This window comes from Enhydra lutris, unplaced genomic scaffold (genome assembly GCF_002288905.1).
Source record: "Enhydra lutris kenyoni isolate GAN:26980312 unplaced genomic scaffold, ASM228890v2 scaffoldscaffold15, whole genome shotgun sequence".
In the NCBI taxonomy this organism is placed as follows: Eukaryota; Metazoa; Chordata; class Mammalia; order Carnivora; family Mustelidae; genus Enhydra; species Enhydra lutris.
Window position 1 is genome coordinate 29,519,053 of NW_019154099.1, and position 27,249 is coordinate 29,546,301.

At 38.4% G+C, this 27,249-nt stretch overlaps 1 protein-coding gene across 1 annotated transcript in view; it reads right to left on the bottom strand.

Annotated features, from left to right (window-relative positions):
• LOC111147079 (Kruppel like factor 12) overlaps positions 1 to 27,249 on the bottom strand; it is a 450,202-nt gene that overhangs the window by 100,111 nt on the left and 322,842 nt on the right. Inside the window, exon 6 of the mRNA XM_022502963.1 lies at positions 1,008 to 1,143. Coding sequence (XP_022358671.1) covers positions 1,008 to 1,143 — 136 coding nt within the window. The remainder of the gene's footprint in view (positions 1 to 1,007; positions 1,144 to 27,249) is intronic.

Genomic DNA, 27,249 nt, shown 5'->3' on the forward strand with positions numbered 1-27,249 from the left:
ACTCTAAATTTCATTTTAGATCCATTATATCCTACTTCCCCTAACATACCATATGTATTTGTATGTGTGCACAGACATATATCACATAAATATATACTATGTATGACCCATGGAACATAGAAACATATTATTCACTTTACACACACACATATGCTCTAAATTCTAAAATGTCATAGTCGTGTGTGTGTGTGTGTGTGTGTGTGTGTGTGTGTGTGTTTTAAAGATTTCAAAGACTAAGGCACAGAGCAGAGTCACAACTTAGTCAATATTTGGGAAAAGGAATTAAAATATGGAAAGTGACTAAGATCATTTTCAGTGACCCGATAACTCATGTGCCAGCTACAGCAGTGGCGATTTAAGTCCTACTCTTATGTAAGATTATGTTATTAAAAATTACTCCAGAGAAAAAATATACAAGGACTAGCCACCGGTTCGATTCTAGATTCGGAATCAACAATGATGGAAAAGCAACTATCTTTGATTAACAAGGATGAAATCTAACTCGATGGTCCAGATATAAGGAGAGAGAAAAGATCTTTTCAAAAATCACACACGATTCTGATTTTTCAAAGTGGTGAGACATCAGCTTCCAAATTTATCATTTCAGAAAAGCTGTTCTGCACTCTCCTATCAAAACAAGATCATCATACTTGCCATATTTTATTTCTCTCGACTGTTGTAAATGAACGATAACAATGAGGGCAGTAATTGGATGGCAACATTCAAAAAGAACAATGTATTTTTTTCAGAGTTAAGGAGAAGAGGTAGGAAGTATTAGCAGAGATGCACAGGCGCCTCATTTCTAATAAACGCACAGATTTTCAACTACGCAAAATACTTCATGCCTAACCTGCTCCCAGAGAACGTAAGCCGGGGTGGAAGGATGCTGACGCGCGAGCCCGTCGCGAGTGAGAGGGGCAAGTCCTGGGAACAGGAGGTACTGCTGCTTCCATTACCCACTGCACACCTCGGCGAGTCTCATTTCATCCTGAGAACGTGGTACTTACTCTTGTACTGCTCTGGCTATGGAAAGGGCCGTAGATCCAGTCTCATTAACGCTATCTAAGGTCACATTTGGCAGGTCATCATCGTCACTGTCACTTTTACTCTGTCTGGGAGATAGGCCTCGGGGGTCCATTTGTGCTGGGAAAAAAAGGCATATATAATGAATTAAAATTAGTGTGCACAAAGTTCACCTTGTCCTGGACCAACATCAAGCATGGCATCTCTCTTCTATGCCTATCACGCACAGGGAACTCTCTAGAAATCCCAGGAATTCATGAAAGTGGTGCATTTTATGTACTGAGCATTTATGGACTTTTCTTTTTTTTTCCTGTTCATTTGATTTACAGAACCTCCGTCGGCTCTCCACAGTTTCAGGGGACGATTACAGAATACGAACTACAAAATCTACAACATTACCAACTTTTGAGTGGTCAGAAGCTGATTAGGTAGCTCTTGAATTACTCTGCAACCCCCTGGCTCTTCCTTCTTGCTTCTGCTGCCAGAGTTCTGGCCATTTCACTACTGGTTAGTGCATTCCCTGGAAGGTCGGAGAGCCAAGGGAGAGGAGATTTTATCTGCCTACAGCTTTCTTAATAAGCTTAAGGAAGAACAAGGTTTACAAGACTAACATAAAGTTTTAGGTATTTTTCATACTTCAATGAATACTGTCTCACAGTTCATTACTGTTCTAAGTAGAGATCTAGAGCACACAAAAATGACAGCGGCTATGTTTTATGTGCTAGAAAGTGTTCATCTCCATTTCGATTTCATTTTTCAGAAAGGCATTTCCAGATATAATTCTCCTCCCACCATAAACTTGCCAACAAAGCAAGAAATAGCCTGATGTTCTATGACCCCTGTTGACTGAGACCATCAGATCCTTTCAAATGAAAGGATTACCATCAACATTTAATATGTGAATGCATATTTTTAAAATTTAGATTTCATTTCCACTTCCTCCTCCCAATGAACAGTTTTAGTATCCACCGCCGTCTAAGATTTCCATTAGCCCTCACCTCAAGCACAAAATAAGCACAGCTTCTAAATTAGAAGTATTGCACAAGCTACGCAATCACATTATTAAAATATATGACTTCAGCCCCAGCCAGCGGCAGCCAGACTGTTGGCTCTTCAAACCTGCCTAGAAGAAATTTCTAAAACCATCACTGCTTGCAAAGGAAAGCAAAATACACTTAAAATCATGGTAACCATGATGACATCTGGGTACGCTTATAATTTTTTTTCTCAAATCATTATTACTATAAATTATACATTAGGTAAAAACACTGGGAAATGGTGATATTTTACCTTTTTTTTAAACCCACAAAAAGAAAATTTCTCGTGATTCTACCTAATACGTAAAATACAAAAAGAAAAACCAAGAGAGTTTCCACATATTTCTAACTAAACTTGGTCAGGAAGGAACTTTCATCTGTTGAACCCACTGCTTTAGTGTATCTGACATATATTATGTCTGTAAATATAAACATACCAAAATGTATTTTTTAACAAAGAAGTACCTCATAAATGTTAGCTGAAAGAGAAAATCATTCAAATAATCTAAAGCAGTGGTCTTCAACTGAGGACAAAATTGCCCCCCTTCCCCCAGGAGACATTTGGCAATGTCTGGCTTGTGACAATCTGATTTGTAGTGACTCCACGGAAAGGAAATGCTCTTGGCATCCAGGGGGTACAAGTCAAAGACGGTGCTAGACATCCCACAATACACAGGATAATCAGTCCCCCATGACAGAGAATTATCCAGTCTGAAATGCCAAAAGCACCCAAGTTGAGAAGCTATGATGTAGAGATTTAACAGTCTGGGCATACAAGAGTGTCACATCTTATGACTTCCAGTTGATGACATGTTGTAGTTTCAAAGTCACTAGCCAATAAAGTAAACTGTATATTGGATTATCTATATTTCCTGGCCTTGTCCTCAAATAAAACCAGTCACCGTCCTATGACTCAGCACTCGCTTCTCCAAAACGCAGCATTCACTTTCCCAAATGCCAGGAATCACGCAGGGACATTCATTAAGAGTTTTTGAATGTTGTCTTTGTCTGGCACAAAACACTGTTAATTTTCCATCTGATCTCTGAAGAAGATTCCCTAGAAGACGGATGTTGGAGAAGCGCTTTGTAGAGGACAGTAACCAGGTCCACAGCATCTGATAACAGGGAGCTACTGAAGCATTCAGTCACTCCAAAGGCACTAATGGACCAATTCATTTAAGATTTATTTTGACTGTGGGCAATGGCAACTCACTCAGGCCAATGTTATATTACACAGAATGTGCTGGAAAGATACCGAGCAGCTCACAGAATGGAAGGTAAAGATGAAAAACTGTCCCTCAAGGAGCACAGCACACAGGAATGACATAGGCATTTCAACCAGGAATTCGTAGATAGCTTCTTTTTGGGCAACTCTATTGTAGAATGATTTATTTGACAGTCATTCATGACTACTCAAATTCTGCCAAGAAAATGAGTATCAGATCTATCTAGGCTTCCAAATCACATATTGTGTGGTGTTACATATGCCTGTAAATGTCAGCAACTTAACATTTAAAGTTGTTGAAACATCATGCACTAGGACTCTTTTGCCAAGATACCAGATTAACAAACAGCTAAAGAACGGAGACTATTGCGGTGGTCCCATTTTGTCCAAGAGAACTAGAGCTTTCATGGATAAGTAACACAACTCAGAGAAGACACAGGCAGTTAACCAATAAGCAATCTGGCTCTGAGAGCTGAAGTCTAATTGTAATAATGATTCCAAATAACTGGTGGGAGAGTTGATGATCTAAAATATGTTATGTTTATATCTTAATGAAAGTTTAAAATATGTTAAATATGATATCTTTTTTGATGTACTTTTCAGGATCATCATAATTGAGGATTTCTTTCCAATATTTTCAATAAATATTATGAAATACATCTGCTACCAGCATGCTGGGAAACTCTTTTTACCCATACCTTCAGCCAAGCTGAGGAAGTAATTAGAAAGGCTTTTTAAAATCTGCATTGCTGATTAGGTCAGATGATTAGCTTATCTACATACTTGCATAACTCTACTCTATTTTTATTAAATGTGGGATAGGAGCATCTCCCCTAGTTAACCTCCATTAGTCTTTGAGTTCCTCAGTCATTTCAGAAGCAACTGATTCTCTGGGGGCACCCACTTAGAGAAAATGGAAACATTACCTAGGCACCAGAACTAAAAACATCATTTACTTCCTAAGGAAGAGCAGCAAATCAAGTATAAGCATCTGGAAAGAATTTATATTTGAGATTTTGTTCCTTTTGAATGAGAAAGGGATGAGATAGCTTTGGGTATCCCAGCTCATTGCTGAGCGGGGCAGGGGGGAGAGGGGGCTGGGCCGCAGGGTGGGGATGATGATACTTGATAAGTTTCATTCCCGTATGTTACAAAATCCCTGTGAAGGTAGAACACCTGCAGTCCAACATATCTACTCTAATTTTCAAATATGTACCTACAATAAACTCTCCTGCAAACATCGCTACAATGAATCATGTCTCCAGTTATCCATCCATGCCCTCATGTGGCTGCATCCCAGGATGACTCCAGACCAGGCTACGTGACTTGACGTGGCCAGTGGACTACCAGCCAACATGACACAAAGTCAAAAGCTTGAAAAGCACTTGCATACTGGGTTTCCCCTCAATTGCTCACTGTTTCTAGAACCTCGCCACCATGTGAAGGAACCCAAGAAAGCCTAAAATACATGTTGCTCTGCTGGCAGCCGACCCTGACTGAGGTAAGTGACTCATTTTAGCATGACCGGTCACCTTCTCACCGCCAGAAGACTACAGCTGTATGAGTGACCACAGTGAGACTACCATAAGAGCTGCATGGCTAAACCCATCCCAAATTTTTGGCTCACAGAACCATAAGCAAAAAAAAAAAAAAAAAGTTACTGTATCAATCTACTAGATTTGGGGATGATTTGTTCTCAGCAATACAAAATCAATGCACTCTCTCAGATTCTTTCGGAGATTTCAGGCAATGATGTGGAAAACTGCTACAGCCTGTCATACTCCTCTCTATTCTCCTCCCAAGAGGCAACCTGACCTTAAGCAGCATAAATTTAAGTGGGCCATCAATATAAATATGGAAACTAAAAGTCACATCTTATATTCTTTATTATTTACTTCTCAATCCAAAAGATTCAAAATGTATTGACAGTTATTTTGGCTTTACAGGCACCTTTCTTTGGTCCTTGTCCTGCCTCAGTCAGGCTTCTCCTGGAAGAGGCCATCATTGGTATTGTCACCTGGGTGAACAAAGCTTTTCTACCCCTTTCCTCAAGCTCGTAGTTGAAAGGAGGCTCATATGGTGGGATCCTCTACTCAAAGCCAGATTTTGTATGTTTGCCTCTCTTCAACTCACCAGGCATTTACACTTTACTTTCCCTCACACTATCAGCAGACTGACACAAGACACAGCAGCACCCATGTCCAGCTCAGCCTGGGCACTGTCCAAAGATTAAAGGCTCTATCTTATCTAAACTGGCCCATTCAGCTCTTCTTCAAGGAAAGGAAGTCCTTTCGTCGGTCACCATAGGAAATGCAAACAGTGTAATGATCTATGAACATACACGGAGACTTTAAGACTACCACATCCTAGCCAGAATGACTCGCAGAAGGGTTTGTGCAATGCCTTTCACCTTGGCCCACTGGGGCAGGCGGGGTGGGGGGTGTCCACGGTCGGAAGGGCATGAGGCAGCCGATGGGGAGGGGCTGCATACTGCCAGCCTTTCTTTTCTCCTCAGGTCCAGTTAAAGAAACACTGGCTTCCAGGAGAGCTGCTGCTTTCTTCTGGACATGAAGAACAATGGGAGAATGGGGAGGAACAGGGAGAGGGAAAAGGAGTATATGGTGGTGGGGGGCAGGGAGAATGTGCAGGGGAACATGCATAGCATCACAGAATAAGAGTCGTCTTCCATCACCTTCCAGCAAGAATTGCTCTAAAAACGACAGCTGCCATGTTTAAGAGAAAGACAGTGCTCTGGCTTCAGAGACATGGGTGGGACGTCTGGCCCTGTCCCTTGCAGCCCTCTGACCTTGGGCCATTGATCTCCCACCCCTCCTCCTCCGTTCCTCCTCACCGTTGGGGTTTTGAGGGGTAAATGAGATCAGACACTGAGAACACTTACTACCCCGCCTGGCACCAAGGAGCGCATCACCATCTGGTGGCATCCGGGCAGGAAACTTACTGCCGCTCCCACCATCCCTTCTAGGACATTGCTGCGAAATCCCTTCCCATCTCCTGGGCTGTTTAAATTAGGCAGTTTTTTGTTTGAAATGTACCTAAACTGAAAGCACCATCACCGAGGCAGAATATATACTGGATAATATATAAAACCGCTACTCCTCTTGATCCAAACATTCTTTTATATATTCAGCCAACAGATATTTACTGGACAACTATGAGGAATCAAGCACTCTTCTGGGTTCTGTGGAGAGAGCAGTGAACAAGGCAGATACAAACTCGTGCCTTCACCCTGGGGGGGGGGGGGGGGGACAGAGGAAAAAAAAAAAAAAAGAAAAACAAATACTCAGTCAGATAATGGGAAGGGCCAAAGAGAAAAAAAGGGGGGGGGAGGGGGGGGGGGGGGGGGGGACGCTGGAGGCTGCTAAGAGGAAGGTGGACAATTCAGGAGGGGGGTGGCCAGAAAGGTCTCATGGAGAAAATAACAGCAAGGACCTGAAGGGGCCAGTGAGGGGCGGGGGAGTGGGGGAGGCAGAGACAGATTGGAGAGGGGGGTGCATTCCAGGCAAAGCAAACAACAGGGCTAAGAACTCCCAAGGTGGGAAAGGGTGTTCTGTGCCCAAGGAACCACAAGGAGGCTGTTCCATTTCTGGAACTGAAAATGGGACAGCAGAGGGGATGAGGCCAGACAGAGGAAGGTGTGCACAGTACACGCAAAGACTCTGAGCTTTTGCTCAGAGTGGGAAGGGAAGCCATCTGAGAAGAATCAGCCCAACTCCTGAGTCTGAAGCACTAGGGGAGATCCAGCTAGAGGGACATGCGTGAGGAACATCAGGGACATTAATATTCTCTGAAAATCTCACTAGCTTGTTTTCTCTTTGGCCACCTTATGCTGGACGCACATACAGCAATCAGTGAAAACTCAGGGCGTTACCACTCGAAGACCTGGGAGGTATGTTCTCCATAATATAGTCATACAATGGCTATCCTGACCTCCTTTGCTTTCGGAATATCAATTGTTCAAATAGATGCCTGATTTTTCTAGCCTATCATGATCTTTGATTTTACTCATTAGTAAATAAAATTTACCCCAGAGTAGGGTGAACTCCAAGATTAGAATCAGCTCTCCAGGGCCCCACGTTGCTTACTGAAGAACTAAAATCTGTTTCTTACTTTCTTTACTTTTGCTACTGCTAATGAAACTGTATGCCTTTGCACAATGGCAACTGTGATTGTCTACATAATCCCAAATGCAGGTTTAAAAATGTAATCAATTATGTAAATCCTGGGATGTTGGTACTGTGTAGATATAATAGGCAATTTATTCATTTTTTCCCAATTCCTACACCCACACTTGACAGGGTAATGGCTTCTGCTCCCATTATATTAAAAAATAACCTCATAATGTTCTTATAATTCTCTAGTGCAAGCACCGCATCTCAGTTATAATGCTACTGGTCCTCTCCACAGCTTTCAAGACTGCTGATTATCTCGCTTCATTTTCACTTCCAGTCTCTTAAAATTCTCTCCTCCCTTGGTTTCGGGATGGGCACATTAAGGCCTGTGGGCCTTGTCACTGTTTTTGTAAATAAAGTTTTATTTGACCACACTCATCTGCTGTATCTCTGGCAGCCCTTTAGAGAAAGCATTTACTGACTCTACTGTACACTAATTTTCTTGGGTGAGTTGGATCCTCCCTCCCTCATCCCCTAACCCTCTTCCCTCTCCCCTCCCCCAACATCCTTCCCTTCCTCTCTTTTACCTTTCATCTCCTCTTTCTGCATACATCTAAAGTTTCCTTTTCCCCTTAAGCTTCCACTACTTACCCTCTTCTGCCTCTTTTTAATGGTGAGCTTTTCATTAATGGCACACAATCCCACAATTCTACAGTCTCAGAGGAAATGAATACCAAATTCGTGTTCCCAGCTCTGATCACTCCCCTAAACTCCAGTCTCTTATTTCTGGCATCCCGGTCCACCGGAACATTCCAAAGTCATTTCAAACTAAACCCTATTCTTCTCTAGAGTCTTGATTTTACCCATCATTTCCGTGGTCACCCAGATTCATTCATTTCATGAGTGAATTCATTCATTTCATTTGTACCCCTTAAATGAGTATGATTCACCAACTATTGCTTTGCTTCAACCCCACGATTTTTCTGGAACTCCTCCCGTCCCTTTTATACTACTTCTCAGTGAACTTTCTCAAGATACTGCTACGTACATTTGTTTCATAGGGAACTTCTCCAGGAACTGAACGGATGCAGGGCTTTCCTCAAAAGATTCCATATCTAAAAACCTTGAATTTTTCCCACCATCTAACAAATAAGGTTCAACAGTCCTCTCCGGTTATTCCAGAGTTCTTTTTTCATTTGGAACTCTGAGGAGTCTTACCCTCAAGGCTTCTTCCCTAATCCAGCTGTATCTGGCTATTTCCTTCCATCCGCTTTTAGTCAACAAAATCTCCCCTTCCTACTGAAGGGCACCTTCCTTCATGAAGCTCCCTTTCATATTCTAATGCAACGCAATCTTTTGATTCCAAAAAACATCCATATTTTGTATTTTATATATTTTTATACCTGTGCATAATTTTGAATTATACTTAAGCATATATTTATTTTATATGCCTCATGATTCTGTCTACTCCTTGAGTAGGAGAGCCATATCCATTATACTCTCGTACACAGTAAAATATAACATTGGCTGATGAAGATGATGGTAACAAATGCAGGTCTCTGTTTGAAATGGTCACAGTAGTTCTTAGTTGGCAAAAGATTCTGCAATATAATGATGAGAGGACCTAGATCACATTTTATTTTAAAAATCACATTCTCGCTTATATTTTAATATTAACATTGTGGGGAGGGGAGTTACAATCATTACATTTCTACGACTCAGGAAAGTCCTAGATAATTATATTTTGGGTCTGAATAGGCCAGTGAATGACATAGGAATGGAAATGTTAATAATTTTTATTCGCTTTTTAGCTAAATTACATTTAACAGGCTTTTCTTTCCTTTTAGGAAAATATTTTAAATAGTTCAACATACTTACCATCTCTAGAATATGAGTTACTGCTTGGAAACTTCGGTAAGGAATTTAATCATTTAAAATACAGCTTAAAATGAATGTTTGTTGAGATTATCACAACAGCAACTAGGGTTTCATTTTTCTAAAGAATCATGACTAAAACTATTTTTCTTGTTTCTAAAAAGAAAATGAACACAGATTTGCAATTGTCTTGTGTTCACTGGAAGCACGTCTTCGAGCACAAAAGGCTTTTGTGATTAAAGAGTTCATAAAATTTTCCATTAATAAGTGGGCTTTTACACTATGCTTGGTAACCTTATACAACTCTCCAGAGTCAGCTAAGAGCCTTGAACTCAAGGAACCCTCTGAGATATGACTACACCACTATTTCCTGTTCCTTTCCATTTTGTCAATTCATTACAACTGCTCAAAACCCAAGCTAACCTGCCCTGATTGATTTATTCAGAAGTGAATCCACTTTAAGCAGAGATGATTTTAAATACTTAATAATAAAGTGATTTTGTGGTGAGTGCATATGGTAAATAATGAAATCACCAAACTCATTTTCATGTGTAATGCAGAGAGATGATTTTAGGCAATAATCCACGGCCTTTTAATTCACTTTTCTAATTTCACTTGGTCTTTTTGCGTTATCTGTGTTTTCTGGTCCATAGACTGGATAAAATGGAATCTTTCAAGACATAGACTGACATCTGCTATAATAATTTTAAGGACCACTGAATCATGGCCCTTGTCTTAGGTGCCATGGCATGCAGGAAACAAAAAAAGGTGGCATGCAGAAGTACTGTGGCCCATTTAGAACAAACGTTGCTGTTGCCCTTCTCCCTCTTCAAAGAAGGTGTTCTCCATGCCTCATTTTAGAATATTCTTAAACTAGCTAAATTAAAAGTATGTCCTAATATGTAATAGTGATCTCATCTGTCCTCCTAAAGACATGCAGTCGACCCTTGGAATTCTTGAAGACGTGTTCTAAGACCGTAAAAAATCCTCACATCTGTGAATTATGCCCACATGCCATTGAATCTCTTTATAGTTTTCAAGGTTGCTCATGATCTCTTTTCACAGCCACTTCTGGCCTCTTCTTAAGAATTTCTCTTTCTTGGCTACAGGAACATGCACACTTGTCCTCACACCCTAGAACACATTTCCATCTGGAGGTATAGATTTCTTGTGCATATCCCCACATCCCACTAAAAAAAGATTATGAAAGGGGCGCCTGGGTGGCTCAGTGGGTTAGGCCTCTGCCTTCGGCTCGGGTCGTGATCTCAGGGTTGGGATCGAGTCCCACGTCGGGCTCTCTGCTCGGCAGGGAGCCTGCTTCCTCCTCTCTCTCTGCCTGCCTCTCTGCCTACTTGTGATCTCTCTCTGTCAAATAAATAAAATCTTTAAAAAAAAAAAAAAGATTATGAAAGTTTTCTTTCTCGTTCAGTGGGTAATTGACACGCCCCTCCCCAACACACCCTTGCCCACAAAGAGCTCACAAGCCTTACTCTGTGGGCCACAAGCAGAGGACACGAAAGCAGCACTGAGAAGAATCCTGTAGTTTGGAGGCTCAGTCTCTCACATTCCTGTGACTCTAACCTATAACTGAGCAAAATATCTATACTACCTACCAGACTTCTGGGGGACACTTGAGAAACACAAATCTTAGATGTTATACCTGTGAATGCCAGCAGAGGCTACTTTTGAAATCACAGAAGGTAAGTTTTCTTTATGAGAGCAAAAGTCGGTGCTGACCCTTCTCTTTCCAATGTGTTGCTTTGGCGTCATCCTAACGCGGGGTGAATAAGCACTCAAAAATGACCTATATAGATCTTTGGGCCAAAAAGCTAGTATTGCTACATTTTTTTCTCTGTTTCCAATCCAGGTTGAAGGACATGCCAGTTCCTGGCCTAATTTTATGCAAATTGCAAAGAGAGAAATTTGCTTTGTAAAATTGGATTAAAAGTATTTTCCCTATCAAGTCTGTCTGGGATGCTTCTGTAAGAAATGATAATTCTGTGTTTCCCTCAATCCCTAAGAGGGATTCCCTAAGAGGCACTGTCTGTTTTCTGACTTGTTTTTAAAGAGACGTTATTTTGATACTTTGCTAACCACCCTCCTTCCCCTAGAGAAGATAAATTACCTAAGTCTCTAAGAAAGCTGATGAGATCCTTACACCTGGAAATGGAATCCTACTTCCTTTGGCTTCAGGAACATCTGTCACATTGAGGCTCCTTTGCTCAGACCCTTTCCTGAGCTCAGAGATGCAAACCCTGGACATAGGTTAGGGAAGGAGCCCTCACAGGCAGCTGGTGCAGTCTCCAGAAATGACTCTGGAAGAAGCAGGCCAAAATTGTAATTCTGCCTAGAGTCAGGCCAGGTGGCATGAGTGTTTCAAGAGCACTATATAACATAGGCTACGTTGAGAGAGGGCATAGGAAGCACACACTAGTCTTTTTGGCTTTCTTAACTTTAAACTGGGTTTACAACTAACTTCTCTATGAATGACTGTCTAGGTTCTGTGAGAAAAGACAGTTTCTGAATATAAGAGCTATCATGGAGAGTGAGGTCTTGGGTCTTCCTAAAGCAAATGTCTGGTGGATTGGGTGATGCTTCGGGTCAGTGTATTTAGGTAATAAACACAAAATTTGATGTGTTTTCTTTGAACATGGTAATAAAGAAAAATAATTTTTTAATTGGTAAAAACCAGTAACATTTATGTTAGAATACTTTAAAATTGATAGTGCCCTAATAATATGCATTCTGAACATCATTTACGCTGATTTCCATAACCAAAGCTGCCAAGTCACCTCCTCAACACTAAGCATGAGCTGTCCCTGAGGCCAAGCACGGATCTGAGAGGCCAGGATGGTTCATTATAATCCATGCAAGTTCACATGCTAATAAGAAAGATCTTCCTTGGTGTCTACCACATTTATACCATCAATTAAATAAGATGTCAGAGGCCAAATTAACTCTTCAGCATTTACATTCCTTTTTCTCTTTCAACCATGCCAAATCTTGAAAATGTTTTCCTCCTATTGTCTCTCACACCCAACAATGTATAATGTGAAAGATAAAATATGAAGAACCATTCAACACAAGTTCCAGTATTTTCTTTCTCAGAAACTTGCTTATAAAAATTGAGGTAAATTATTTATAGCTCTTCTTTCATGTCACTTTTATGTAAAAAAAATTCCCCCACATATATGGAATTCTATACCTATTTATTCTCCCAAAAGATTAAAAAAAAAACCTTAACATTTGCAGTATTTCTTTCAGGTGATTAAAAAAGGTAAAATATTACAGAAAAAGCTGACCTTTTTTTTGTTTTATTTTACTGTTTGTTTCCTTCTTCCATAGTATCCTGGTGTATTTATAGAGTTTTTATGCTTTAACTAAACAGATATCAATTAACAATGAATACAGTTTTGCTCTTTTAAAAACTATATAAGATCATATTCTACAATTATTTTCATTTAACATTAGAGATTTATTTACATTCTTTCATTTAAAATTTTTCTAAAGTCTAAAGTCATTCTGTGTATCTATTCTCCTCCCAAACACAAGAAGGATTTAGCATGTGATAACCACCCAAGGAACATTCCCATCTTCCCCATGTTCTTATTCATTATAGTTCAGAATTTTGATTCATGTTTCACCACCAAGAGTTAATTAAAATTTATTTCCTTTTGCAGATATGATTCAGGGCTGGACCCTAGCACCTGAGATCATGACCTAAGCCGAATTCAAGAGCCAGCTGTTCAACCACCTGAGCCACCCAAACACCCCTACCTATACTTTTAAAACCAGTTCGAAGCTCACCTTTCCATTTGGGTTCTTCTTCCTTTTTCTTTTTTTCTTTTTTTTTTCCCCAAAAAGCATATTCTTTAGATCTTTCAGAAAATTTGTGTGGGTGGTAAGCTCTTAGTCAATATATGCTTTAAATAAATTTTATTTTACTGTTGATTGAATTTAGCTGAGAACAAAACTCTAGGATCCCTCACTCAGTCCTCTGAAGAGACTACTGCATTGCTTTCTGGCATTTCTTATTGTTGACAGTCTTTGTTTTTCTTTAACTCTTTTGTAGATAGCTGTTGAGATTTTTCTTTATGACTCATGCCTGACAATTTCACTGCTGTGTGTCTAGATGCAGATCTATTTTTACTGAGTCATCTATACTGTAAGATTCATGGCTTCCCTAATTTTCCAAAATACCCAGACATTTCTCTGAATATTGCTTCTCTGTATAACACATTCTATCTACTCCTATTTTATAGAAATCCTTTCAGGTATATTTTGGAACATGTCAATTCATGTCTCGCATCTTTTCTTCCATGTTTTTGTCAGTTTTTTTCACTTTACACTGTTTTCTGGGTAAAATTCTCAGTACTGTCTTTCAATTCATATAATCTTCCACTAGAATTTTTCAACATGTGGCAGTTGCCAAAACAAGAACTTAGGAATTATCTATATTTATTTTTTCCTTTGTCCTCAACATCCATTTGGGCAACAAGTTCTGCCTATCAGATTTCCATTCCTACTGCCTCTGCACCCGCCTTTAGGAATTCTCGCCTGCCTTCCTATGATAACTCACCAGCTTACAAGCTTTCTCTGTCTCCCTGTAGCATTCACTTACTACAGACGTGGCCGACAAGAACTCTACCAGAATGCACTGTGTTCTTTCATATTTCTAGGATTTTTCACCTTTTTAAAATAATTGCCTTTCCTTCCTCATATCTATGTGGATAATGCAAGTAAACATTTTACTGTGAGAAGCATCCTTGTCCTGAATCATCACCAACCCCTCCCAAGCACTGAGCTTTGTGCTCTTTCCTTTGTGACCTACCTCTGTGAGTCTACACTTATCTGTGTTATAGGACGCTTCTCAGGAAAGCTGCTCTGCCTCCTCCATTCACTCAACTATGAGCTTCCTCTGGGAGACATCTGTGCACAGTATAGAAGACGGCTGAATGATAAATGTGCACTGAATCAAATGCATAAGTAAATAGAAAGGAAAATATCAGGAAATTCCTGGATAAGGCAAAAAGTTAAAAAAGTGAGGCTTAAAGTTTTTTTAAATAAAAATATTTCAAATGTTCTTATTTCTGTTCAGTAAGAGTACTGGTGGTTCAAGGTTTTTTCCAGGGTTTTGATAAAAGAAAAAGAAAGCAAGAAAGAAAATAAACGGGTGCTACAATCATCCCATTTGTTTAAATATTAAATATGAAAATTTTCCCCCACTTAAATGGTATAATATAGGGAATAAGTTTATAATGAATCAACTAATTTCAGTCAGTTTATTAAGTATGACAATTTCTAGGTAGTATCCTTTTTAAAATGTGAATATATATGAACACATGTCTCTGTGCATGTTCATGTGTGTATTGATACACTCATGCATTAAATAAGGCACGGTACCAAGCTCTTCTTTGAGCAAACTCTACCATGCCCAGATATGGCCACTGCATCTTGTACCTTACAAAAATGTGAGATCTCCCTAAACAAACCACCCACTGGCATACAGTAATAATATAGCTGATGCTCCTTACATCTCCTCTGGAATAAGATATGGTATGAGTAATCTTATCAAGTAGAATATGAGCCCATGATGGCTTGTGCTTGCTGTCTGTAAGGATAATTTTACTCTTGATGTTTGCCATAATTAGAAATACAGAGCCCAACACTGAAAAATAGCCATAAACCATCCAATGGCTTATTTAGACTTGTAAACTGAAAAAGCAATAATCTTCCCTTTATATCAGATATGCAAGACTATACAGTTAAAACTGGTTTAAGTTATAGTTGAAAGGGGGGTTATTTTTCAGTGTGAGGGGCTTGTGATGATGATTACTATAAAAAATGATCACAAGTGGCCAAGGAAGGAAAGAAACAGGCCTGTCAGTAGTTATTTTACTTGCAAGGTGGATAATGAGATAATAAAACACATAATTGGAGGTTATACTACCTTGATTACTATAGATTATACCAATGGGTACAACAATGCCATTAAGCAAGCAGTGCCTCACCAGTTAGCGCTCATTTGTAGGATGATGAATCGATTGATTCTATTTCATTATAGCCATGACTTTGAGAACGTGTTGGAAAACATCCCGTATCACGATGCCAATCAACTTTGGACAGCATATAAGGTATGTTACTCTTTGAGAAATGTAAGAACATGAGAACTACAAAAACACAGAAAAGATACTATTTGAGACTCCAAAGAGAAACGAAAACTGGAAAATGTCAGATCTTACTATGAAGCTATTCTCTGTAACCAAAGACACATTTTATGGAATTCATTTTCCAATTTTAAAGAAGGCATTTTGGAACATCGCTATATAAGCTAGGATAATTCTAAAACTGTAACGTTATAATGATTATTAGCTATTGGCTAGTGCTCAGAATTTTATTGAACTCATTAATCTAAGAAAAATAAATATAATTATAACAGTGATAATAAATGCTGGCTGTGTTTTTACTTTGTGGTTTCCACTTGTGTTTTTCAGAAAATAACCACTACCCAAATGAGGCAAGATAGAACAGGCACGTCTGTGTTGTGTATGTCTGTCCAACCAATTCTCGGCTCAAGAGAGCTCCAGGCAGAGACCAGATATGTCTAAAAATGACACAGATGTCGATCCCTGAAACTCAGTGAAGCACACTCTGACAAAATTTCCCTACACCTAAAAATGTTAACCTACAGCTTGAGGCTGTTTTTAATGCTGCAAGACGCTGGAGAAATGGAAATACATAATAAGGTACCATAAAGCCGATATTTAGCAACACAGAATTATTTCATGCAATTTACAGATAGAAAGACAGATACAGATATACAAATTTCATGTATCACGAATTTTAAACGTTGACAATAAAATAAAATGATTTAAAAATACAATATATCTAATTCAAAGAAATCTGGAATTGGATCAACACTGACAAAATTTCAAAAAAAAAGAAAAAAAAAAACCTGACAAATTTTCGACGTAACTAAGGCATACCCCTTTAAACATCAAGTCCAAGTATGGCAAATGGCTTTAGAGTATTAAGAAATGTTGATTTTATTGAAGACTCTATCACTAAGAAGCTCTGTCCTTATAAGGAGTAGAGGAAGTAACATGGGTCTCAGTTTCCTTCTCTGTAAAAAAAAAGGCCATAACACCCCCATGTCTGTTATTGTTAAGACTTGCGGATGATGTATGTAAAGCACAGAGAACATACAGGCATTCGATAAAGGTTAATTATTTGAATGATTTTTAATAAATATCTGTATGAGATTTATTACATACTTTCTTTGTTGCCTACTTCAAATAGACTGACCATAATTTAACCTTTCTTTCATTGCTAATGGTCATTATTTCAAAAGCAATTATTGTGCTGTAATAAAGTATTATCTCCAAGGACTAAAGAGCTGTGCAAGCTTATTTACTCTAATCCCAAAAGACCCTGCTATGATTTTTCGGGTCTTATTTTAATAATAATTTTGACACCTTCTTTGTTAGCTGTCACTTTTTGCTTTCAGCCTACTGACTAAAGGGAGTTCCCTAATTCGGGCAGGGGGGATAGCAGAGCTTTTGTAGCCTGGTAACGCAAACTCAGTAGATCTGTTTTCTGACAGTAAGGAAACATACAGAAAGTGAAATGCTCCACAATTTTTGTGGCTACTGGGAAAACATAAAAACATCTAACGAGACAACATTCTAGGGGACCCAAGTTATAAAGTAAAACATGGAGATCTACTCCTCTTGGCTCCTTTTCTTTTGCAGATCTTGTTCACTAGTTTCTCTCTATGCACAGCTGGAAAATCATTTTCTGAAAGAATTAAGAAGTTTATCTAAACTAAGAGTCAAAAGGCATTCTTTTTCAGGGCAAGGATCTCTGGCCCTCTCCTGTAAGTGATTCCTAGTATATATCATGCAAACAGTTTTTGTTTTACACTCTATGCAGTGAATGTGTGTGTGAGTGCCTTATAGCCTACAATTCAGTGAAAACCACACCATCTTTCATTCTTTATTTACTCTCCATCCTAAGCCCTCATTGTTCACTCTCTTCCTGGTCTGGAATGCTTCTACCTCCTCTGAGTAGCAAAATCTTATGCTTCTTTAACTTTCGACCTCAAATGCCACCTACTCTACCTTCATTGTAACATATGACTTCCTCTAGAGTCTAATTCGTGTTCTCCGAGGATTTACAACCTCGGTCTCTAGAAGGGTTCCTCTGTTTTAAAGGGCCTTGTGTTTATAGAGGACTGATTTAAAACATCCACTCTTGACAAAGGCCACACCAGAGATGATGAGGGAGCCCTTGGATATAGCGCGGAGAGACAAAAATGCAATCACAAAATTGACAATTCCTTCTAAACACAGAAGATTTGAAATGACTCAGACAGAGCTCTTTTCAGATTTGTGCTTAGGTTTGCTTCATGTACCTTTAAGATTAGAGGTCTGTGGACGGAAACCAAATCTTTATTTTATGGCTGCAACAAATAGGCCCACCATGGGAAATATGTCATTTATTCTTTCTCACAGAGACATTCACTGCATAGTGCAAATAAAAGTAGCATTTTCCCTCTACTTAAGGTTCGTTAGATGAAATTTATGTTTTTAAAATGCACTGCAAACACCAAAATCTGATTGTACCATTATCAGCTTTTAAATCAAAACAGCTTGCTATCTAGTAAGGACAGAAGGACTGGTCGATTTATTTCATAAAACTTTATGTACAAAGAGACAGTGTCTATGAACTTAATGGAGAGAATATAGAGTCTGGAGGGGTAATTTTTTTTACAATTTATAGTGGGATTATCCATACTCCACAGTTTTCAGATTTTATTGAGATTTTATGGTACTACAATGCTGACGCAGTTAACTGGAGTAGGGTAGGAGGCATAATTGTTTCATCCTGACTAGGAAAGGAAATTGGTGTTACTGTTATATAAGAAGCCTATACCAGACTCTATTAATTGCCTGAATCCAATCAAAGCCATTATTTATCCTAGTTTCACAGGTAAAATATTTTACTTGAGGGTGAAAGGATAAATAAGGACTATAATTTTCACATGGCAATATCTTTTCATTAAGACCCTTTCAAAGTCATAAGAATATTTTCACCCACGGGGGTTAAACTCCAGAGACGATTACAATCTAAATCATAGCAAGCATCTGTAATGTACCACCAAATATCATTCTTCAATATTAAGTCCCATGAAATAAAACAGAAACAATGCACGCAAGAATGCCAGGGAATTACAGATGGCTCAATGACATCAAACAGTTAACAGCTCGAGGAATGGTTTTCATTCATTCTGCAGACACTTAGTATTCAGTGTGTCCCAGACACTGATAAGGCAATAAAACAATGCATGATATAGATATTATAATTATATATTACATATTATGTATTGAGCCAAATATATGGAGCCTATACACACACACACACACAGAAATAAAATTTCATATATTGCCTTTTAATGTAGTATTTCCCTTTGTAGGAAAAAAAGACATTTTTCCCCCAGGTCTTTTGCCAGAGAAAGAAAGGGTTTTCCAGGAAAAGGAAAGTCTATGGGTAAAAGTAGAAGAGTCATCGTGAAAAGCAATGGAAACTGTATCTGGGACATGAGACATATTTGGCAGAATGGGAACAGACTGGGATGGAAGGAGCCAAACTGAGGATATGAGGAGCCTTGCTGGTTATCATTTTACATTGTTTCATCTCCTTTACCATGTAAGAGAAAGATCCTTTAAAGGTTAGAGTTTAGGTCTATAGACCAACACTGCCATAGCATTCCTAAACATCTCATATGAAACATTGTACCTTTACCAGACTACATTAATTGACTAATTTGTTCATATCTTCAACCCATAAATATTTATTGAGCATTAACCAATGTCAAGCACGATGCTATGTGTTGGGGAAACAGTAGTTACTGAAGCTTGCAGGGATTTTGGGAGACCCCAATATATTTTAATCTTGGAGTGGAGATTTATAACAATGTATCCTACATATAGACATATGTTTATATAAGCATTTATAACACATACAACAGCTACACTTTTTGTCAACAGAGAAGCTTACTCTCCCACTGTCTTTCTTTCCTCCAGGAAACTGAGAAACCCATATATCATGAGACTGTCTTTCTAATGCTACCCTGTTTCTACTGAACCTCCTTCTCGTAAGCCCCCAGCTAACTAAGGAGGTAGTTCTTCTGATGAATTCTCCAAGTTATTCCAGTTTCACCCAAATTCTCCTATTTTCTGAGTTCTTGCTGTGTGGAGAATAAGTCTCCATTTATCTTTTATTTTTTTTCAATGACATTTAGCAACACTTGTTAGCTAGCCCACAAGTTGGCATATATGTTTATATATGTTTCTATTTATCCAACAAACATAAACCATGGTTTAAAAAAAAAAACAAACAAGAACAGATACACAGAAAGTAATGTTTTCTTTCTGCTAAACAGAAGTAACAAATATACAGGATGGAAAGTGGGACAAATGAGTAGGAGTTATACATTTTTGTGTGTGTGTGTGTGTGGTCCAAATTAAATATAGTCTTTTCTAAATATATATATACACATATATATATGTATATACAAATATATATATACACATATATATGTATACACACACACACACACACACACACATATATATAATATACTAGAGCTCTAAAAATGAAGCAGGTAAGTTATATTTCAAATTTAGGTTCAAGTAAAAAGGGCATATTCCCTGTACTCCCTTACAACCCTAAACTAGCGGGGAAAATCTGGAAGCCATGGGAGAAACTAGACTACCAACACTTGCATTGCTTTAAAATTCTACCACTAGATGGCAGTACAAAGACTGTCATTTTCAACACAAGTGGCTTAGTTCCATAGTACTACATTAGTTCTAGGATAGGAGATTTGGTGAGACACGGAAGAGAAAACGGAATTGAGAGTCAAAAGTAGGTAGAATGGTGAGGGGTGGAGGGACACAGAGAAGGCCAACCAGGAGAAGGGAGAACATAATCAAATGGAAGGAAGGTGAAGAGTGAGAAGGGAGAGAAAAAAGGCGGGGCCAAGGCGGATCTTTGAGAGGGAGGCGCAGGAAGGAGAAGGGAAGACGGAGGGGCTGAAGCAAGGGTGAGAACCGCAATGTAGCCTTTTTCAGGCTTTTTCTGGGCAGGAACAACAGCAAGAAATGCATATTTCAGCATGACTCAGTATACACACACACACACTCACTCACTCTCTCTCTCCCAGTACCACATTTGCATGTATGTCAATAAATAGGTTGCTGAACAAAAGTTTCACTATGTAATACTTATTTCGGTGATATACTTAAGTCACAATTTTATTTAATTTCTTTCAAATTGCCCATTTTAAGCTACCAAATCGATTTTAAGATTCAACAGGAAAAAATCCCAGAGTATGAACAATATTGTTTCATTATACTGTAAACTAAAGCTACCTTTTAAGGGGAGTTTTATTTTAAAAAATCTCCACAGCGGGGATCAGGGGATACTCTTGGCCATAGGATCAGTTCAATAAACATTTGTTGAATAAATGAATTAACAGAAGAAAAAAGATGGTGGAGCCACCGGGTCATGAAAAACACACGAACTGGCCAGTGATCGGGGCACCATTCCCTCCATGTAAAGGTGTCTGGAAAAAAAAAAAAAAATCAAGTATATGATGGTGACTCTGTAAATTGATAGCTTTTCTTTTATTTCTCAGATAGACGACTATCAACTTGTTCTTTTCTAAAGAACACAAAGTAGAATACCAGTTAAAGAAATTCTCCACTAACAATGGAATACAGGCAAATAGAAAGAGCTGAGAAAATAGTTCAATAGTTCAATAGTTTGGAACAGAAAAAGAGTTAAGGGAATAAGAACAAATAGGGAACAGAAAGCGCAGCCAGAGAGTTGTAAATAATTAAGAGGCTAATTTAAAATAATGCTAGCAATGATTCTAAGACTGAGTTTCCCTCTTGGATCTTAGAGTCTTCCTTCTTTCATTTGTTCCTATAGGTCTTAAGACTCATTGGATAAAATGCTCATTTGATATGCAAATGCTCATTTAATACAGAGATGCTAGATTTCCAAAGGTCTCTCACAATGTGTATATATATCCAAATATCATCAAAATAATTCTATAAATACCTGCGATGTATTAAGTAAAAATTTCCTTATAGCATAATAGCACCTGTACTATGTGAAATTTATATGTAAGCAAGAACTAAATTTGTATCTTATTTACGATAATTTATATTTTTCAGGAAAGAAAAAGTTCGTTTTTAAAAAATAAAACCACAAAGGAAATGAAAGATATTATATTCCAAAAATACAACATGTAATGTTCAATGTATTAAGTATCACCTGAGAAAGTTCTCAGGTGTGGTGAAAAATGAATGTAGCAACTACATCAGAATATTTATTAGTAAAATATCACTTATAAGCATATATTTATTTATACATAAATTCAATCTTTTTTTTAACTATAGGAGGAACTTCTCCAACAAGTTAAACTGGTGTGGTGGCTAACAATTTACAACAGAATGAATACAGAGGCCATTTTGTTAAACTCTTGTTTAACTACTTTCTCTAATAAATAGATTTTCCTCATCTACATCTTCTCCTCCTTGGGTAATATCTACTTCTGAATGAAGTATCATCTCTCTCTAAATGTGGATTCCATCTACCGTCCTTATGTTCTTCTTTTTCTCTTCTTTCGTGCTTTGTACTTTTATTTAATATTTAACTGTGTGTGGGGGGGGGGAAGCCAATTAAACTCATTCTTTGACATTGTACAGTTTACAAGGAGCTTATCTAGAATTCTCTCTTTTCTGCTAATTCTCTCAGCACAATACAGATAACTTCTGTCTCCTCTCTGAGCCAGTTATTATCATCAAATCTTTGAACTAAACCAATTTATGCTAGATGAAGCAGAGAAATTAACAAATTAAAGGTATTGCAGATGAACAAGAACTCAAGAAGCCAGTTTTTTGGAGCAAACTATTCAACTTCTTGTACATGTCCAGAAGTGAAAAGACACCAATAAATTTCTTCTCCTTGTTGCAAATCAGGTAAATGCAACAAGTGCCCCATGCATCTCTCCATAAAGTATTCTGAACTCTTATTTAAAACTCCATTTTTCATTAACCTTAGCTGACTGGCTTTCTCACTTTTTAACAAGTTCCTGCCTTTGCTTTATGATGATAGTACTGAAACACTCAAGTCCTAGCAAGTCCATATTTCAGAAGTGTAAACCCAAAGTCAGCAACACTCCAGTCCCACTTCCCAAAAGGCAGCATTAAAAAAATTTTTTTTTAATGAAAGAACATAAGTAAGTAAATGGTTTATCAATAAAAACCAAATGGAGGCCTAAAATGTCAACTATGTTTGGAAGTTCTCATAATTAAGTGTAAGTCGAAGAATAAATTTACCAAAGGAAGCTGCAGTAGTTCAATGACTCCAAAAGTAAAGACAACCATACACATAAGCATAGGTCAACTGCCTGGGACTATCCTGTCATATGGACTGATGACCCCAGCATTCCACTGAACGCTGAACTAAAGGAGGACAGGCATGTGTAAGGGAGACAGAGGAAGTGAGTCGGTGACAGAAGGAACATCACCGGAAATGAGGCATCCTTAACATCCACAAGTGAGAGAGCTGACAGCAGAAGACAATAGAGGAAGGGGGGAGCTTCTCGCGAGCAAAACCATAGCCACACTCCATGGTCAGGAGAAGCCAGAGCTAGAGCCCTCGTCTCCAGCCAGCACTGCGGCAATCACTGCAATGACCGTATTTCCTTTCACAAATAGAAATGGCACAGGACTAAAAATACACTTGTGGCTTCTTCCTGTTGGCTGCTGAGAAAAGCAACAGCCTGGAGGGAAGAAAATGGGGTGTGAGTATTTCAAATTTGCCCACGACCACATCCCTTTGAAACTCCTGAATGAGCGTTATGAAAATAAGGTATATTTTTGGAGGATTCTTCACTTCATCTAAATATAATTTTTAAAAAACCCACAACATTCCTAAAAAAGATGACCAAAGGAATTACATGCCCAAATGGGGCTGGTTTCTTAACAGCAGTATCAACATGCTCTCGTCAGATATCTTGGGGGAAAAAAGTACTTTCTACTCAAGGATCTAACAGCATAATTGTTTTAAGTCTGGAATAATGCACTCAGAACCCATAGGGAGTTGTTTTTCAAGTATGACACCATTGTAATAAAGAGTCTTAATGCAATAAACATGTTTTATACAATTCTGGTAGACCAGGCTGCTGGGGTTGCATTTTCATGGAAGAAAAAGTGGCTGTATAGGAACCTGGAGCTGAACACTGGCCCTCTAGGCAATCCATTTTACAAAAGTCACAGGGACAGAAGAATGGGATGGTGGTTAAGGAACGCCACCCTTGCTGCCCTTAGGCTTTTTCAGTTCTGATTATTCCAAAGCCACTGATCAGTCATGCTCTTGCTTGAGCCTCATTCCTGGGCATCAAGGTGCAATTGCCTGTTCCTTCAGCTACCTAGAGAAAGGACCAGCTCAGTATGGGAGGGAGGAGATGAGTCCATTTTTTTTTTTTCCTAGCTCATCAGCTGGATGGTCACAGACTGGTTATGGCATTGCTCTTTAAGTATTTTGAATTTCTAAAACATAACATTCATTATTACTCAGATATAAAAAATAGTTTTAAAGGACCAATGCAAAGTGTTTTGGGTTTATTTTGTTTTCAACTACTCTATGGTGATGAATGAGAAATGTTTGATCTTACATTAATTCTGGTAGCACTTTTATAACTCTCAATGGACCCAATTTTATTGAACATTAATTTATTTGCTTTTCATTATCAACCCTGGATGATTATCTGCTGTTTTTGTATTTCCTTTAATTTCCATCGTGTCTCTTTTTTTTCCCCTAAAAACTTTGTCAATCTGATAAGTTGACTTTAGAATTCCGATAAATTACTGCGAAATGTAGGTTACTTCCACAGTATCATATAAGCAACGAACGTGCAATGAAAGACTTTGCTTCTACAGCTCTTTCCTCTCTAGAATTACCCACTTTCAGCTCTCTATTGGATTATTCTTGATACCATACAAATGGGTTATAATATCTCCCTCTTTTTAAATCCTTCCCTTGAGAGCCTAAAACGCTCTCCCGCCATCCATTTCTCTGTACGACTCTTTCCTGCAGAGTTATTCCAAAGAGCTTCCTAGACTCTTGGTCTTCCTCTCCTCACCTCCCAGCTGAACGCAAACTCACTTCAGTCAGTCCTTTGTTCCCATGACTCCACTGACACACTGTCACCGTCACCAGTGAACTGCACCCTGCCAGATTCCCAATTCTCAGTCCTCATGAAGCAGTGATTCAGCGATTCTTGTGAAAGGAAGAATGTAAAAAGTAGTCATGTCACTTTCCTGCTCAAAGGTCCAGTTCAGTGACTTCCCACCATAGATAGGAAAAAAACAAACAATGTAACCAAATTCTTTGAGGCCGTACATGATCCGGTCCTACTCACCCCTCTGGTCTCATATCCCACTGCTCTGCCATCGCTCATTCCCCTCCTGTTCCACCAGCTGCCCTGTAGTTGTTCCTCACACCAACCATGCACCCTCCATGCTTCAGGGTCTTTGAACTTGCAGTTCTCTCTTTCTGTAAAGGTCTTCCCCAGGTATTATTATCATAACGTACATTTCAGGTAGGCCAGATTGTACCTAAAACTGCACTCCTGTCTTTTGACTTCCCGTTCCCTTACCATGGCTTATTTTTCATTATAGCTCTTAGACCATCTGCCATAAATTGCTTTTGCCTCTTACACTAGAAAGTAAGGCCATTACAGTAGACATTTGCTCATCTTAGAACCTCAATTCTCAGAATTTTACTTGGCATATAGTATGTCTACAGGAAGAAGGGAAGGAGGGAAATAAGGAAGGGAGGGAGGGAGATCCCAAAACTTGCTTTCATCCAGGCAATTACAAACCATGAACAACTTTGCTTGTGATCTGTTATAACTCCTACGCTTTTCTGCTACTAAGTATCTGTAAAAACTAATGAAAATATCTCCTGGGAAACCTACCAAAAACTTCCCCAGGCTGGACTGAAACTCCTTTATAAGGTCAAATAATCCCTTTAGGGTCTTGTTTATAAATAATGTGTCTCAGGTGACATAGCAACAAAACTCGGGCCAGATCAATCCATTGGCTGTTCCCTCTACATAGAGAGCTCCCATTTCTCAGCACAACCATTTTGGGGGCTAACTGCCACTTTGTCCTTTTGGTATCAAGAGGGAAAATGTCTTCCTTGGGAGACCTTCTCTGACATCCTCCCTCTTGTAGCTCTAGCTCAAGTTGTGTTTGTCCAGAGTATCCTGCTGTTTTCTTCAGATCACATATCACGTTCAAGGCCAAACTGAGATATGTCAGTGCACAGACCTAGCTTGTCATTCCTTTAGACCAATATTCTTCAAATACTTGAATGGGCTGAGTTTCTATCCTCACTGGAAAGTTTTCTCACTTCCTTCTGTCGTTAGTCAAGCATACTCACGTGGACATTTCACCCTACCTCATCCCCAAACCCTAACCACCTCCCCCGAGCATCACAGTGGAAACATTTCTAACCATATATAATACCCACTGTGAAAATACTTTTATCAAATACAACTTTCTCCATCTGCAATTATAATTAAACTCTCTCTCCTGGGCAAAAATCCATGCGTAGTCTATGTTCTAATCCAACTGAAACACAGAATGTCCACAATTATCAGTTAATTATATGATTTTTTTGTTTGTTTGTTTAATGTCGATACTTCCCAGTAGACTATGAGCACCCTGAGATAGAAACAGCATCTGTTTTGTTCAACACTGTATCCTTGGACCAATAAAATACTCACTACATAACAGATGCTCAATAAAGACTTGAATGGACAAATGACTCAATTCACATGATATGTCATCTTAAAACATGGATGAGTACGTTCACAGGTTTTTATGTACATGACAGATAAGGTAAACGATTTATCTACCAGAGACCAGATGTGTTATAACAACTTTAAAAATAATTAGCCAGTACATTCATCTGCGTTTATATGGGTTAGTTTTATAATTTTATTGTTAGCATTTTGAAAATCCAACTCCCCTATCATATTTTCTTTTGCTTATCCATATCAGATATACAAGTCCAACATGGGAATGGAATAGGGGCTCCCTTTATCACTTAGCCATTTCATTGTTGGCCCAGTGCCCAGCAGCACATGTGCAAAATAAAGACTTAAAGAATTACCGAAATGCCCTTTCTTTTATTCATTCTGTGAGGTAGGCAGGCCTCCTCTACTAGACACTTTTACCATCATCTAAGTAATCAGTTAAACAATAAAAAAAAACTTATAAAATGCTATAGCAATATTTGTATAATATGGTGATTATAAAAACATAATACAAACTAATAAAAATAGAAAATATGGGATGTTTCCAGATAATTTCTCATAGTAAACTCTCATCCCTTATAACTTGTAGTAACAATTTTGAGAAGCATTTCTGTACTAACTTCTTGGGAGCAGTTTTTCATTTGTAAATTCAGTATGTTTTTTTCCTTCCAACTTTGTTTTTATACGACAGAGAAAAAATTTCTGAACATTACTGCTTCAAGTACCTTGGGAAGGAGATAAAAAATAATTACAAACATTTTATTGATAGTTGATTAACCCAGACATTAAGCTCTTACTTAATTTCCTCAATAATCTTCAAGGATAGATCATGTTATTATCCCCATTTAATCTTTGAATAACACTTCCCAGTCCAAAACTGTAAGTGAATGGACTAAGTCTAACTCAGATTCCTGATTCTGACTCTCATGCTCCAAATGTCCATATCATAGTCCAGGGGATTTATGATTATATCAATTTTTATTCTGGGCAAGAGAAAACTGCTGAATAAAAAACATGGCATGAAACTAACAAATACACTTGAGAGCAAATTATAGC